This window comes from Mya arenaria, chromosome 12 (genome assembly GCF_026914265.1).
Source record: "Mya arenaria isolate MELC-2E11 chromosome 12, ASM2691426v1".
In the NCBI taxonomy this organism is placed as follows: Eukaryota; Metazoa; Mollusca; class Bivalvia; order Myida; family Myidae; genus Mya; species Mya arenaria.
Genome location: NC_069133.1, coordinates 21385722 through 21402678, shown reverse-complemented (window position 1 = coordinate 21402678; position 16957 = coordinate 21385722). Strand labels below are relative to the sequence as shown.

Genomic DNA, 16957 nt, shown 5'->3' with positions numbered 1-16957 from the left:
TGGGGTGTTTCGACTATGACAAATAGACTAGTATCATCAGCAAATAAATTGATGTTAGAATTGACATCATTTACAATATCATTAATGTATATAAGAAACAAAAGTGGGCCTAAAATAGAGCCTTGGGGTACACCAGCCTTAATTTCAGAAAAAGATGAAGAAGCTCCTGGAATAACCACTCTTTGTCGACGGTATTCCAAGTAATTTGAAAACCAAGAAAGAAGTGAACCACATATGCCTGCATGTTCGAGTTTGTACAAAAGGCTACGGTGCCAAACCTTGTAAAAGGCTTTACTTATATCAAAGAAAACAACTCTTATTTCAAGACCTTCGTCAAGGGCATGGCAGAACTTATTATAAATATATGTTAGTTGATTAACGGTAGAGTCACCGGGCATGAAACCGGATTGAAAACATGTAAAGAAGTGAGTATCACGGAGAAAGTTAAAGACATGTTTAAATATAATCCGTTCAAAGACCTTTTCCATAGTATTTAGGAGTGATATTGGACGATAATTTGATGGGTCTGAAGGATTACCCTTTTTGAAAATTGCACAAACATTTGAACACTTCCAACTTGACGGCATAATAGAAGTATTTAATGAATCATTAAACAGATCACACAAAGGCTGACTGAGTTGAGCAGAGGCTTCGAGAAGAATGCGATTGCTTACTCCGTCAGGACCAGATGCTTTACCCACAACCAGGCAACTTATCGCATCTTTTACTTCAGATGGCGTAATGTGGATGTTATTAAGAATATCATGAGTAGGATTTGAATCAAGCAGAGGCAAAGTTTGACTAGAGTCGTCAATGTATGTTTGACGAACAAAAAAATCGTTCACAATATCGACCTTACCTTGTTCGTCTGTCTTTAGTTCTCCATCAGCTGGGTTAAGGAGTGGAGGAATAGCTTTGGATGTATCCGGACTAATGAAGGATTTAAGAGTTTTCCACCAATCTTTCGAACTAATTTCGCTGGATTTGAGTTTGGAAGCAAGATTATCAAAATACAAGGATTTGGACCGACGAATCAGAGCAACAACTTCATTTCTAAGACCACGGAACTTTAACCAGTGTACTGGATTATTACTGGACCTAGCCTTTCTGAACGCCCTTTTGCGTTTTCGAATTTTTAATTTAATATCAGCATTCATCCATGGGGGATCTTTATGATTAACATTAACAACCTTGCTTGGAATACAACAGCTAGCAATATCAGTGATGTTTTTTGTAAGATTTGAAGTAAAGTCATTAACATTATTACACTTCTCAGCTGACCAATCAACATCCGATAGTTTCTGTCGTAATGATTCATAACCACCATTGTCGTATTTCCATATAAGACGTCGAATTATTTTTTTAACTGGTTTATGATATCCTGAATATTCCAAATATAGGACAATGAAAACGAATGTTATGGTCGATTAATGGATCACTGACACCACTATGAACTAGAGAGTTTTGATTGGATACAAATAAAAGGTCGATAATCGACGATGAATGTTCGGTAAAATGCGTTGGCTCCGAAATGACTTGCTGAAGCTCAAATTGTTGAGACAATGATTGTATTTTATGACCAGAAACATCATGAAGTGTGTTGAGATTGAAGTCGCCAGTTATAATAATATCATCGATCCCGCTTTCTATCGCAAGCCCAATTGAATCCTCAATGAACTTATAATAGTTGTTATTAGAATTGGGAGGGCGATAGAAAAAGCCAACAAGTAAAATTTTTGTTCTACTGATCTTGACTTCTAACCAGAGACATTCAACATCAAATAACTCAAGATCATTTCTTCGGACAATTCTAATACCATCTTTAATATAAGCAACAACACCACCGTACGAACCTCCATGCCGATATCTACGAACTGGTCTAGAAAAAACATTTATGATGATGTCATCATCAGAGATGACGTCGGAAAGCCAAGTTTCAGAAAATGTAAGTATATCGAAAGAGCAAAGTTCACTGGACAGTAAGTCCAATTTCGGTACTAGACTTTGAACATTGTAATGCAAGACAGAAAAATAGCTACTACTTAAAAACTTCGATAGGTTACAAGAGTTGTCCCCGACCGAACTGTCAGAAGAAGTGGTGTTTATTGAGCTTGGGCCAGGATTCGGGTGAATGTCACTAGATAATAGTTAAAGATATCCTAACCAACTAAGTGCAACAAACAGAAGTATGCTACAGGTACACTGATATGAAAATCTTGCGTTTCTACAATATATTTCGCCTACAATATACGTCGAAGTTCCAAAAGAGATGAGGAGATGGGCATTATAGGAACTATGCAAGTTTGATTTAAATGAAAGTATACTACAGTTGTTATTGAGTATTGGTAATGCGAAGAACAGCATTAATAACAAAGGGAATCGAGCAGAAATACAGAAATGAGACATGACAACCTCTATTTGGTCAACATTTATTCTCGTGAAATCGTGAGTTAAAAAATACGAAACAGTATTCAGTTGACCTGCTTAACTTAGAAACTTTGCGAATCGATAAATTGACAAAAAAGAAATGGATTGACTCAGTCCACCCTATGAAACTAAAATGCGAGAATGAAATAGAAGTGAGGAAAAAGAGCATAATAATCGAAGTGAGACAAAGGAACACATGACAATGAAATGGAAAATTAACGCTCTAAAATAGAAAGCTATCAAGGTATGAAGTATAGCATGATGCGAAAAGGTTGATATTGGTGGACACATCCTACAAAAGGGTAGGTGAGATATTTAATTTAAGGGGTGTTTTTGATTATCGAAAGCTCTGGTATATCATATAATAGAAATTGTATACATTACCATAAAAAGAGCATAATATAGGAGCATACACCTATGATCATTTCTAGTTGATAATACTCGCTTTAAGTAAGACTGAATGTGAGTATAAGTCTAATATGTAAAAACATCAGGAACGTTAAAATCTTGGTGGTGTATGGTAAATCTAAACAAACGTATAACAATATACAAAGATACAAACATTATGTTAGTGATTTTGCAAAGCTCAAACATATGTTAATAGAGTAAAACTACATGTATAAATTGGCTTTACAAAATACAGTGCCATATTATCTACATGATAATAGTTAGGTAACATAAAGTATTTGTGTCATTATCCTATTTCTTAGGTCAGAGTAATGAAACTGAATATAATGCATATTCGCCCATACGAAAGAGTGCACCGCGCTTGAAAGGCATGTCAATTGGCCACATTGCCGATCTGAAACCTTATGACATTATTAGATAGTTTCATAATAATGCAGGCTTTACCTTAATCTAATGTAAATTTAGAATTAAACGACAAATTGAAGTATCGTAGTTATCAATATATGACAATATTCAAGTAAGCATTGTACGTCATACATACTAAACAACTTTGGATATACATTTGTGAAAATTGCGAATAAATTAAAACGAAAATAGGGTTTATACAACGTAGCTAGAATAATCAATACGGCGTAACAATGTCATAAGAAAAGGTAAAGGTGACCGATTCGATAGACCAGTATAAACATGACTGGATTACCAGTGCACACTACACTGCAGAACAAAAGTTAGCCACGGATTCCCTCTTCTTGTTTGAGAGATGTGAAGTCCTTTTCAGACTCAATTCGATAGTAGCGGTTGGCGTGGCTTTTGATGATTATGGTGCCGTCTGAAGTCCAAGCGCTGTTGATCAGCTTTCTTTGCGCTAGCACTCTAGACTGGTAGTAATGTTGACTTCTAGATTTGGTGAGGTCCTCATTCAGAAAGACACCCTTATAACCAGTGTTTTTGAGTTTCGATTTGCATGAGTACATCTTGTTGCGGGCCCTGTAGCTGATTAATTTAATGATGATATCGCGCGGTTTAGTGCGCACAGATTTAGCCCCACTATTTTCAGCGACCGTGATGCCAGAGACAATATCGCTAAATGATACTTCCTTAGGAGGGGGCTTTCCAAGCCGGTGACAGCGGTCAACTTCGTCTAAGGACAGGCCAGATCCAATAGCACTAGCGAGTTCCATAACTAGTTTGTCGGTTCTTTCACCGTCCGCCTCAGTGACCCCAGATAATCGCAGACAGTTTCGTCGGCTGTATTGCTCTAGGCGGTCCTGCCTTGAATCAGCATTTCGAAGTTTGGTTTCTAGTTCACAGACCCTAGATTTAAGCGATGCATTTTCATTTTCTAGTGCACTCACTTTAGCATTGATGACTTGTAGTACACCATCTACAATGGTTTTTACTATTACGGGCGATTGCTTCTGAAAGGACTTTTTGATAAGAGCACTAATTTGAGAAAAGTCCTCACTTCTACAACTGGTATTAAAACATATCAACTAGGCCACCCATATTGGAAACATCATATGTTAAAAATGTCATTATTAATCATTAAACATTATACTGGCGATACAGTTGGAACCGAATGTAGTGTGTTTTAATACGTGGAGCTTATCTGGTCACTTTGGAAGTCAATCACTTAAGGACTCACTTGAAGAACATTTAGTATGTAAAGCAATTGAAGCGACGATACCTTTGTTGCAGCAAAAGGCTAGAAAATTATGGAAAATCTAAAAAAAGCTACTTATTAGAGACAATTTTGTTAAATAAAAACTCAAAACGAGTTTAAGATTCATTACATACTGAACGACTCTCGTGGATATTTGTATTAAGTATTTGTGCGGTATAGGACTAACAGTGATTATGTTTGGAATGAGTTTTATTATAGTGATTTTATAATATGATTTCCGATTTGCAGCGGTCGATTCGAACTTTATTAAGACTGCATAATTTCAAGTATCCAATCTGAAGTGAATAATGATAATTCCTTTCTGTTTTGCATAGAATTAAATAATTAAAACAACAACATCAATCTGTGCTGTCAGTGATTCATTCCTGTATTTTAACAGTTTATGGTTATAATGGATATGTGCACGAGGGGAAACCACATATAGCATCTTGGGAAAGTTTTGTTTAATCCAAAGTTATCTTAACCATACTCATAATCATTTGAAGTAATGTTTGCAAGTTAAAAAAAATCAATTTGTAAAGTAAAAGATCGATTACCGATATTGAATTTAATACTTATTGTTGAAATTAACTTCATTTAATTTCACCATGTAAGCTTGGCAATAAAATGCGGTTGAATACTAATGCATGATAAATGTTTCAACATTCAATACATCGTTAACGTGATGCGTTTCTATGAAAGGGAGTTCAAAATGTGTTTGGACTTATTCAATCGCTAGCAGATGAAATATTCCAAATATAGTATCTGTGTTAATATTGGTTAATGAAAACACCACACTGCCAATATTCATCTAAAGACAGCCAAACTGATCTTGAATGAAGAGCCCTTCATCTCATTTTCTGCATATAAACTATATATATTACGGTTCTGGAAAGTGGCCAAATGTCTAAAATTGCTCTCCGAATTTGTGCCTCTCTGCCAAATCCTGGAATCGCACAAGGCCAAATAAAAATAGGGTCGGTCGTTTTTTTTATTCGATTTTATGCAATATTCTGTTGCATCTGATCAATTAAGCTATATCTAAGCGTTTCATAGTTCACAAAAAGTCAGAAAACAACAACAACTTCGTTTGATGTCTGAAGTTATTTCCTTACCATCGTCTACCGTATTTTCCCGTCTATTTTGCCTATGAAATTTGGTGTTTTTGGTTAACAAAACTCGTTTATAAGACTCAATCGTTTTTTAGAATAAATACAGCACTACAATTTTTACAAATCTGTGATAATGTTCTAGCCAAACAGCCAATTATCAACTAAATTTGTTAATTTGTTTGAAGAAAATCGCCGATTTTCTTGTCAACTGTGAGCTCTCTTTTGTGGAGGTTGATTAGTAAGAGAGCAATCAAACGCGGATATTGATTTATTTTACGTATCGTATTTCCGTACAATCAAAGTTTAATTCATATTTATAGTGAATTCAAACATTTCGTTCATTGTTTTAAGATTCTCAGACGATGATTATGGATTATTATTTTTCGATCGTATGGTATTTTCTAACCAGCCTAGACGAAATCCTTGCAATAAAATGGGATCATACGGTATCTGACTGACCGATTCAAATACAAACAATAGCCCTGGGCCTTTGATCTAATTGCTGCTCGTGCACTGACGTCAGAAATTGTACCGTTTGATCTGCAACCGACACATTCCAATAAATGTGTTGTTAACTAGGTGTTTGGATTTCAGTTGATTGGACTTCAATTAGGCGAAATAAGTAACCATAGATAAAAACGGATTGATTAATGTAACGATTAATGAAATGTGTATTGGAACCTGGCAGTTAGCCAGCATGAATTCGCAAAGCTTAATCGTAAAAAAATCGTAAAAATAAGTTTTGTTTTAGACATGGATAAATATCACCGCGAACTTTATCCTTAATAGTTTCATCAGAAAGGCAGCAAAATATGTCTCCTGTGATCAACCACGTGTTTGGACCATAAACAAGCGTTTGCCAATCCGATATGGACAGGGTTCCCCGAACTCGGCCATTTTGTTTTCCTGTTGACAATGCGTCTCGGTTATACAAATCTGGAATGAAAGTTTATTCTTCGGGAACAGAGGCAGAGAAACAACGAAAATTAATTTTATGCCTAAGCAAAGATTAGGATCGGCGATAAAAAAAATAGGGTCGGTCGGGTTACCGAAAACATAAATATTTTTATATTTGGCCGAAGTATTACTCTTTTTTTTAATTTTGTCATCAACTACAAGCAAATCATTTGAAGGGACTTTAAAAATCAGAAATGGAAAATCGAACAATGAATAGTTCGCCGAGATATATATATATTAAGATGACAATAACGTTTTACATTTGCATTATGTGGACTCCACAAACTTTAACCTGCCCAACTGCGTTTATACCCCAATAATGACATCAATCACTTAATCCAGTCAGTGACATTAAAATTAAGTCTACACTACCAGCCACGCGTTTTTTTTTGCAAATGGCATGCGTTGTCACCGCGAAAGAGATTGATTTAAAACTTACTACTGATGGCACTAAGCGACTCAGAAATAGAGTTTTATAAAAAAAAATACTACTGATAGGACTATTCAACTCAGAAAAATGGTCAACATATCACTACTGAAGAGACTAACCGTTTCAGAAATACAGTTTTGTTTCAATATATTTCTACTGATATAACTACCCGTCTCAGAAATACAGTTTTGTTTCAATATATTACTACTGATAGGACTAACCGTCTCAGATATACAGTTTTGTTTCAATATATTACTACAGATAGGACTAACCGTCTCAGAAATACAGTTTTGTTTCAACATATTACTACTGATAGGTATAAACAACTCAGAAATACAGTTTTGTTTCAATATATTACTACTGATGGCACTAACCGTCTCAGAAATACAGCTTTGTTTTAACATATCACTACTGAAGGGACTAACCGATTCAATAATACAGTTTTGTTTCAATATATTACTACTGATAGGACTAACCGTCTCAGAAATACAGCTTTGTTTCAACATATCACTACTGAAGAGACTAACCGATTCAGAAATACAGTTTTGTTTCAATATATTACTACTGATATGTATTAACGACTCAGAAATACAGTTTTGTTTCAATATATTTCTACTGATATAACTAACCGTCTCAGAAATACAATTTTGTTTCAATATATTTCTACTGATATAACTAACCGTCTCAGAAATACAGTTTTGTTTCAATATATTATTACTGATAGGACTAACCGTATCAAATATACAGATTTGTTTCAATATATTACTACTGATAGGTGTAAACGACTCAGAAATACAGTTTTGTTTCAATATATTACTACGGATAGGACTAACCGTATCAGAAATACAGTTTTGTTTCGACATATTACAACTGATGGGACTTAACGACTCAGAAACATTTTTAAATATATTACTGGTCAGTAGCAGTTGTTATTTCTCTGTGTTAAGGGAGAGCACCTTTCGAAAATCGCTACACAAGCACGTGCATACTTGTCGTTAGTTTAAATGATAAGATAAACAGGGTAGCAGTCTCGAGGTTACCGCAATGATGAGGTAAGATAAAGCTCAATTATTTTACAACGTGTGTTAAACAAGTTATAACAGCATTATATAAATAACTCACGTTGGCACGATGTTACATTACAGTGTTGTCCTGTCCGGCTTGATGATCTCAAACCTAACCCACATGCGCCCAGGATCGAACCCTGGTCGCCTATGTGTAAAGCGAGTGCGCTTATCACAGCGCTTACCAGACCTAAATGATGAGATTACTGAAGTAGAATGTATAAAATGCAATCTAAGTGTGCTAGCCACTGATAATATCTACCGGTTCACCTGATTTAAATCAATAACGGTTTACTGCTGATTTTGTGAAATAAAAGTTTTGGAATATTTGTAGCTTTTTGTTTTCTCATTGGTCAAAAAATTATATTGACCACTCATGTTAGTTTCATTGTAATATCATAATACATTTCACAAAGTTAGCACCAAAAGCTATATTTCTCGAGTGAGTTAGCCAGTTATATGTTATTTTTTGCTTAGTCATCTGATTTATTTATTTGTCTATTGAGTTGAGATTCAGAATTATTAGCGAGATTTTTGGGCAAGGTTAAAATATTAGCATGCGAATCGTGACACAAAACCCATCCCTAGAATAGAAGTAGGTAATACAAGCGGTATATACATTGACCTTAAATCAACACTGTTCAACTTATACATTAAATATTGGGGGATAACCGAGCAGTGATATATCTGTTTATATCTTAAAACTACAGAGACAAGCACATTAGTTAAAATATAAAAAAAAAACACAACATATTTAGAGGCACAAGGCAAGAGCCCAAACGACAATAACTAGATACACAAGCGGATTAACACCACAAACACGAACATATAAAGGTGATGTTTGCTCAGCAGACGAGGTTTATTGTTGTTGTAATTATACATAAACATTTTAATGCGTACTATGAAACTGGAAATATAACAAGTGGGTAAATAAGTAATTAATCCTTTGCAAAGCAAAATGTGTCAGACCCTAGAAACGCATGTCTTATAGAGAGATTACTTTAACATTAACAAAACGATGCTAAAAAGGAAGAAGTGTTATAGTCCATTTAGACAGATTATCATCAGTCATTGAATTTCGACCAAAATAGATCAATATCATTTATGCATTCATTGCGATTCTACAAAATCATTATTTGCGGTTTGCGGTTAACAGATAATATGCATTCTCGATCATGACGTTGATATTTATTAATGTTTCGTAGCGTAATTATGATATAATTAACGTCGAATAATTTGTTTTCACCTACGTCTTCTAATTAAGAAATAAGTTGTTCATCTTATTACTCAATACATCACACTAAAACTGTCATCATGTTAACTTCGATGATAAGATTACCCTCAATGCTTTATCGTTTTGATGTTAAACGATGAAGCATTAACATCTGTTTTTCTTATTGTTTCTTAACATTTCTTTCTCCAATGGTGGTGTTGCACTAGCAGAGAAAGGTGGACAAATCATTAAACGCTATTTATTATTTTAAAGGAGAATGAGAAATTTTAAACATGAATGAAACTTAAAACAGCACTATTTTGACTTGACTCTCAAAATAAATATTGTACATATATTGAGTGGTTATTACTTTTCCCGAAATCGGGTTTAAACCTACCATGGTGAATATTCCTGTTCCTTGGCGATTCAGTCTTGTGTGATGTAATACTTTTGAGTTTATGCTTATTTCGATATATAGATACTATAGAAATGCAAATTCCTTAAACCACAACAATTTCGCTTAACTTCGTTATAAATCACTTTCAACCAATATCTTATTAAAATTTAACCGGGGAGATGAAATCAAAACCAATTGTATTCTTTCTTTTGTATATTTTCAATGTTTGGTTCGTATTCCTTCATTATGCACACCCTAATTAGCATATTAAACATTGACAAGGAATGAAACCCTTCCATCAGTAAATGATGGATTGAATTGTAAATACAGAAGCCACATTTTTTGGACATAATTTGTCTTTCATATCACGTAAAGTTGCCATTAAACCATGTATAAAAGGCCCACAATCTCTCAAATCTGCAGTGACTGCTGCTGCAACTCCTCGCTGCAACACGTAAGTGATAAAAAGCTTCTTATTTGGATTAACGAACTGAAACTAAATATCCAAAGGTGTTTTTACAATTTTCACAATTATATAATATTTAAATTCATTTAAATAACAGATAAATATGGGAACTTCAATGTAACTTGGACTTTGGATTAAGATTTTGAATAATTGCATCGGGCTGTGACTCACGGATGGGTTAGGCCATAGTGAACCGAATGGGTTCGGACAGACTCACATAAACTCTTAAACAGCGACAACGTCTGATATATATATGTATAACAGTGTACCATTTGCAAGCTTTCATACAGTTAAGTAGTCGTGAAGTTGTAAAAAACTTGGTGTAGTTGTACAAAGGATATATTTTGGTAAGTCTTTTTTTTAAATTTAAATGATTTCATAGGTTAATACTTATTTTATTTTTTGGATAATGTTTGACAAATCATAAAACTTTTCGGATAACTGATTAAACCAAAGACTTATTCTCTTTGATTCAGTTTGCTACTGGTATTGAACTGATATGATAAAAATAGTTTTGTAATCCAAGCTCCACACACTGTTATGATGTCATAAGGGAAAGAAACAGCAGCAGTGGATTCTAATCGGAAACAAATGCTTTTAGCGATTCACTTTATAGTTAATATCTTGCACAATATCTATACATCAGACGATCAGTTCAATTTAGTTAAAAGAACGATAAGGCCATCTTATGAACAAGAAAACATTAGGTTAAAAAATTCAGATAAATGCAAATACATTGTCAGAAATAGCATTTAGATTTTAATTTGTTAGTGGTGTTTATACATTTTATGCATCCAGTTCATTGTCCTCCGGGCCTTTGCATGGTGCTTCTTATCAGGTGCTGTTGTTTTAATTTTCGACTGTAACTTTCATTGTATTATTGTTATCAAAATTAAAACAGTCTTACATTTACAAACATACTATTTTTTTCAAAATATATCTTGCTTTAGATATGAAATACGTATCGTGAAAATCATTTATATACTTATGATTTTTAGTGATTTTAATGGTATTGTTAAACTGCATATGTGGTATAAACTGCTGTTTGTAAAAAACATACCATACATACTATCATAGCATGGGGCGGACTGATGGTATTTCAACTGAAAGGTTCCATTAGATTTGTAGAAACGTATTGTGCAATCATAATAACTCTGCCCTCTCCGGAAATACATTGTAAAGAGGTTTCAAGATACGAAAAGTTGATGGGGCCGCCGACAGTAACTCAGTTATCATTAATCTAAGTTAACCTATTCGATAACGTCATCAATGTACTGTAATGAATGATTTTGGTTTGTGCATAAACTACGCTTTTTAAAATGAACTTTTTGGACCGTTATAATGTCAGAGCTTCTCCTACCTAAACATTGAATATGTCCATAAGGTTGATAATACATACAACACATTTTCAGTATAAGGGCCGCCATGAAGGACTATTTTTACACTTGACACAATTTTTACACTCGGCGCCCCCCCCCCAAACACACACTACTTACTAAATAACGCATTTATGGAAAAGTAAATGCTGGTAACGAGATTGTGTATTTAATAGCTAAAAAAGCACACATATTAAATGAATGTTGAGTCCTTAAAGATTCACAGTTTTCTGCAACTTTATTTTTAATTAAACACGATCTGCTTTATAAAAAACATTGCTTTCGATATTTAATTATTCCTTTCGATCAATTAGATCACTTAATTAGGGAGTAAGAGAGCATCTCTTGTACCGCTGTGTATCTTGTTCGATGCTGGTTTTATTTTGATCCTTGTGCCTTGGTTTACATTTTAGGCGACGGGACTCGTCCCTGTACATTCCATTGGTAGCTGTGTATTATCAAAATTATTAGAATAGACTTCTATATTTACAGCACCATGAAGGTTCTAGCAATTCTTGCTCTGTTCGGTGCCATCGTGGCATGCCAAGCCTATCGTAAAAAGGGATACGGATACGGTGGTTATGGAGGTGGCTTTGGAGGTGGCTATGGCGGCCTAGGTGGTTACGGTGGCGGTTATGGCGGTTACGGTGGCGGCTATGGTGGCTACGGCGGAGGTTACGGTGGCGGCTATGGCGGCGGTTACGGTGGCGGCTATGGCGGTTACGGTGGAGGCTTCGGCAAATGGGGTGGTTACGGTGGCGGCTATGGCGGTTACGGTGGCGGTTACGGTGGTTATGGTGGAGGCTATGGCGGCTATGGTGGCGGCTACGGTGGCGGCTATGGCGGTTATGGTGGCGGCTGGGGCGGAGGCTTCGGTGGCTACAAGAAATTGGGTTATGGAGGTTTTGGCGGTTACGGTGGCGGCTATGGCGGTTACGGTGGCGGCTATGGTAGCGGCTATGGTGGTTATGGCGGTTATGGTGGCGGCTATGGCGGTTACGGAGGAGGTTATGGTGGCGGCTACGGTGGCGGTTATGGTGGAGGTTACGGTGGTGGATGGGGTGGCGGCTACGGTGGTGGCTATGGCGGTTATGGCGGTTACGGTGGCGGCTACGGAAAGAGTATGTTACATGTGTTAACATTAATTGGCTAAATACAAATGTTTTTCATTAAATGCTACCTTTAATAATATGATTTATGAGCTTTATTGTTACTAGTATTGGCTAAAATACTAGATAGTCTTACAATGTGCTTTATGTTTCAGTTTGTGCTGAAATTAATCATTTTACGTATGTGACCATTATAGTTATTGTTGTTTTCTTATGTTTTTTTTTCAGAATGGTAAACACATGACCCTCAATTCGATTGACACCAAATTTTACTGTTTTACTATGTTGCAATAAAAGTACGAAATCACTGCCATTTGTGTCACGTGATTCTCTATCAATAGAACCATCCTTGCAATTCATTGCCGGGTAATGAAGAAAGAGAAACGATCGTTGAGTGCCTTGTTATATTAAGTTTATAAGAAATAAGCATAAAATTAGCAATCCTATTATAATTATCACAAGCACTGTCCATTAATAATTGCTAAAATAACTCGTTATATAGTCATTCTTCACTTTTCGTATGCAGCTTAAAAAACACAACATTAAAAGTAAAATGTTTGGAAGTGTGCTATTTTAAAGATTTTTTAAGACTATATTATGCAAATGTGTTTTGAATCAAACACACGGTCATTTAATTTAAACAGTGTTTAGCAACGGTATTATATTTGTGGAAAATAACGTATAAAACCAAATACAGCATATTCGCATACGCTTTTAATCCAGAGAGAGAGAGAGGGAGGGAGGGCGGGAGGGAGAGAGAGAGAGAGAGAGAGAGAGAGAGAGAGAGAGAGAGAGAGAGAGAGCGAAAGAGAGCCTAATTCAATGATCATTTTTCATTGCAATAGTTTCTACACCCACTTTGAGACTAATTGAAATAAAAACAACTCCACGCCACATGCAAACCTTAGAAGTATGTTTTTGTTGTGTTTTTGTGTTCTTTTTCCGCTTTACTTAACCTTTCATTCATTCAGAATAAGACGGGTAGATTGGAGCACTACCGGTGATCATTATCACCAGAGTACCCCCTCTAAAATCGTCCAAGTTAACTTTTTATTTTAATATGGCAGGTACAAAAGTAATAATAAGCACAAAATGCAACATTTCTGACTACAAATGGTTAAATTTTTCTTCCGGGAGTAACTCCAAGCCGCTTTGTAAATCGTTAATGCCATATACTTTCCGAACTGAGGCAGGGGCGCGTGTCAAAAGGTCACGACCCGAAGTCACGCCCCCTCAAACGTCAAATCCTGGAACCGCCCCTGCTAATGGCGTAAAAATTAAATACAGTTGCACCATGGGCCCCTTTTCAAAACAGATCTAAAGCTTAAGGGCGTAACCCCGTTATTGGCGTAAATTGCGTTTCAATAAAAATATTGACAGGACATTTCACGCATGGTGTTAAACCCCGTCCAGGTGGACAGACTTCAATAGTTCATCAACATGTCTGTACAAACTGTAATAAGATCAATTGTATTAAGTGTTCGGACAAATCTGCTCAACACGCCGCTGAAAACATGTCCTGATTTCGACAACATTGGCCCATTTTGTTTACGAGAAAATAATTCACCGCACTCCAATGAGCTCGAAAAATTGATAAAGATTAAATGCACAAAGTGTGCACAGTTGTGTATAACTGCACCAATTAATGCGTTTCCTCCAAAACGCTTGAAGTTTTACGCACACACAGGCCAATGGATGAAAGCAAGTGAAAGTGGGAAACCTGACACAGAAAATTGGATTGAGATAGTTTTGTGTGTGTATTTATGTTTGAGGAACTGAAAGAAAGGGAAATCTATGAAAAAATGAAGGCATTGGTGTAAGCAACTGATAAAGCTTGTACAAAAATATACTGCCTTTTATTTTGACATCAGAATTTTCGGTTTTAAAAATATTAAAAATCGCTGTGATTTATACACAAGAAAATCACATGCTCTACACAAATTCTATTCTTATTATCTCGTTTCTGGAGAAATAGCTTTACAAACTGTATTTTTGTTATGGTGTAATCTAGGTCTCCAATTGTATTACTTAAATCATTGAAATCATAATTGGTAGTATTAGTTTTGGATTTCACATTTGTAACATAGAACATGTAAGAAAATATGTACAGTAATCGATATTCAAGTGAATATTTAACCGTCTCACTCATGTTTTGGCACCAACAAGAAGTTTTTTCCGGTAATTCACCTGAAAAAAACACACACTTGGATCATAATTATTTTACTGTTTGATATCAAAATTGCAGAAAAAATGGGGAGCGAACTCAAGCTGGTATAATCAAAAATCAAAGCGCTGCTAGCACTGGTGTATTCACTGCTTAAAGACTAGGTAGAGTGTGACATCATTTCATAGGTCACGTATTTAAAAATGGCAGCTGCAGTGACCCTCAAACTTTTTTGGGTGTGCAATATTGCAAGCAACTGTATACTCAGTGTTATTGTTCTATATCGCACGAAATTTGTTTAGCACAAAGTACGCGTAGCAATGCAGAAAAAATAGTACAATAAGAATTGCCAAGCAGTGACATGCCCTTTACAATTTTGCTGTCCGTAAGGCAATGTATGGCTTTGAAATCTAAAGCAATCCAAATATTATATGACGTACTTTTCTTTGTTTAAGTCTGTGAACTTAACATCCATTTTATACATGCATTATAGAAAAAACAGGAACAGAATATCAATAAGAGGTTTAACAAGAACTATTTTCTGACTATTATGTTGCAGACTTGAAAACTGTTTAAACATCAATAAGTCCGGTTGTTAAAGTAAACAGTAAAACTTAACTGCATAGAAACACTTCTTGTGCGCATTGTTCTGTTATGTAAACGCAATAAAACATCTACGTTGGACGTTTTTGAGCCAATCTGCGGGCCCAAGTTTTAACAAGATGCCTAATTATAGTTAAAACCACCCTTATTATTGCACTATGTAAGTGCATTGTAAATCATAATTATACTTTAAATAAAAGATGGAGCGTTAAATTGGCTGAAACAACTTAAAAACTTAGGAAGTCAGAAATTTGTGAGCTATTATAAACCTGACCTAACCATTATCTTAATATATTTACAGGCCTTATACTATGCACCAACATCTGTTGATCTCGTTATTGAGCACTCGTATAAGCTATTTTTAAAATATCACCAGAACGTGTGCACTATGAATAACTGGTCAACATATATCTTGCTACTACACTAATATATCCGCTGACCTACAAGCACTAGCTGATAAGCCCTATATCATGATACCTTTAACATATCACAAAACTTGATTATGATAACATTTTGACGGCACAAGTAAATGGCTTCCTTTTATCCACCAATTTCATATCCACTAACACTTGTTTGTAGTCGAAATTTTATAACCGTAGCTTCAAAATTAAAAAGGAGGTCATCATGTCACATTCATAATCATCCAAGCACAGCATTGATATTTGTTTTAAAAACTGTACGTATGGTCCAAATGGCATTGCTGTAGTTTCAAAAATAAGAAAGTAGGTCAAATGATCGTAGTCAATGTCTTCTGACGACATGATTGGTATTTGTTTACAAAGCTGTACACATGGTCCCAATTTCATTGCTGTAGTATTAAAAGTAAGAAAGTATGCAAAAAGGTCACAGTCAAGGTTATCTGAGGACAACATTATATTTGTTTTCACAACTCTACACATAGTCCAAAATTCATTGCTGGAGCTTCAAAAAATGTAGATCGAAGGGTCACGGTATAGGTCATCGAAGCAACACATTGATAACTGTTTTAAAATTGTGAACATGGTCCAAATTGCTTTGCTGTAGATTCAAAAATAAGAAAGCATGTCAAAAGGGGTGGGACCAGCTTTGAACCTAGGGGCATTATTTGCACAATCGAGGTAGATGACCACTATATGACGCTACATATCAATTATTTACAGGTCTGGGCTTTAGACAAGAATAATTTCAAGAATTTCCTATATAAGGCTACATGAAACCTCGGGGCGAGGCCAGTTTTGACTACAAGGGGATACTTTGATGTTCACAAGCAATTGTATCATAATATCAACCAACTATCTTAGCCTGTCGGGACTTGATAGAGCTGTACACTGAACAGATAACACCATTACTCTTCCTCCAACATAATTATCATAATTATCATTCATTGTATTTAAATAAAATTCTTGTTTATATCAGATGTATTAACTTACAAGCAAAATATTAGATTGTAGAATTCAGAACAATGGTCTAGTTCAATGGAAAAATCTCATTATTAAATTCATTATTGCGTAAAAAAAATCATCTAGAAAAAGAAAAGAAATATAATAGTAACTTTAACCTACTAAAAACCTACAAAAAACAACAACAAT

General features: G+C 35.2%; 1 protein-coding gene across 1 annotated transcript; it reads left to right on the top strand.

The window, feature by feature from the left end:
- The first annotated feature begins 10034 nt into the window (after positions 1-10034).
- On the top strand, positions 10035-12935 carry LOC128212383 (ctenidin-3-like). The gene is made up of 3 exons (XM_052917819.1): positions 10035-10125; positions 12006-12634; positions 12851-12935. The coding sequence occupies exons 2-3, from the start codon at positions 12010-12012 to the stop codon at positions 12856-12858; spliced, it is 633 nt and encodes a 210-aa protein (XP_052773779.1). The 5' UTR covers positions 10035-10125; positions 12006-12009; the 3' UTR covers positions 12859-12935.
- Positions 12936-16957: the final 4022 nt, after the last annotated feature.

Coding starts and splice junctions, on each gene's coding strand:
- LOC128212383 (XM_052917819.1), top strand. CDS start 12,010: ATGAAGGTTCTAGCAATTCTTGCTCTGTTCGGTGCCATCGTGGCATGC.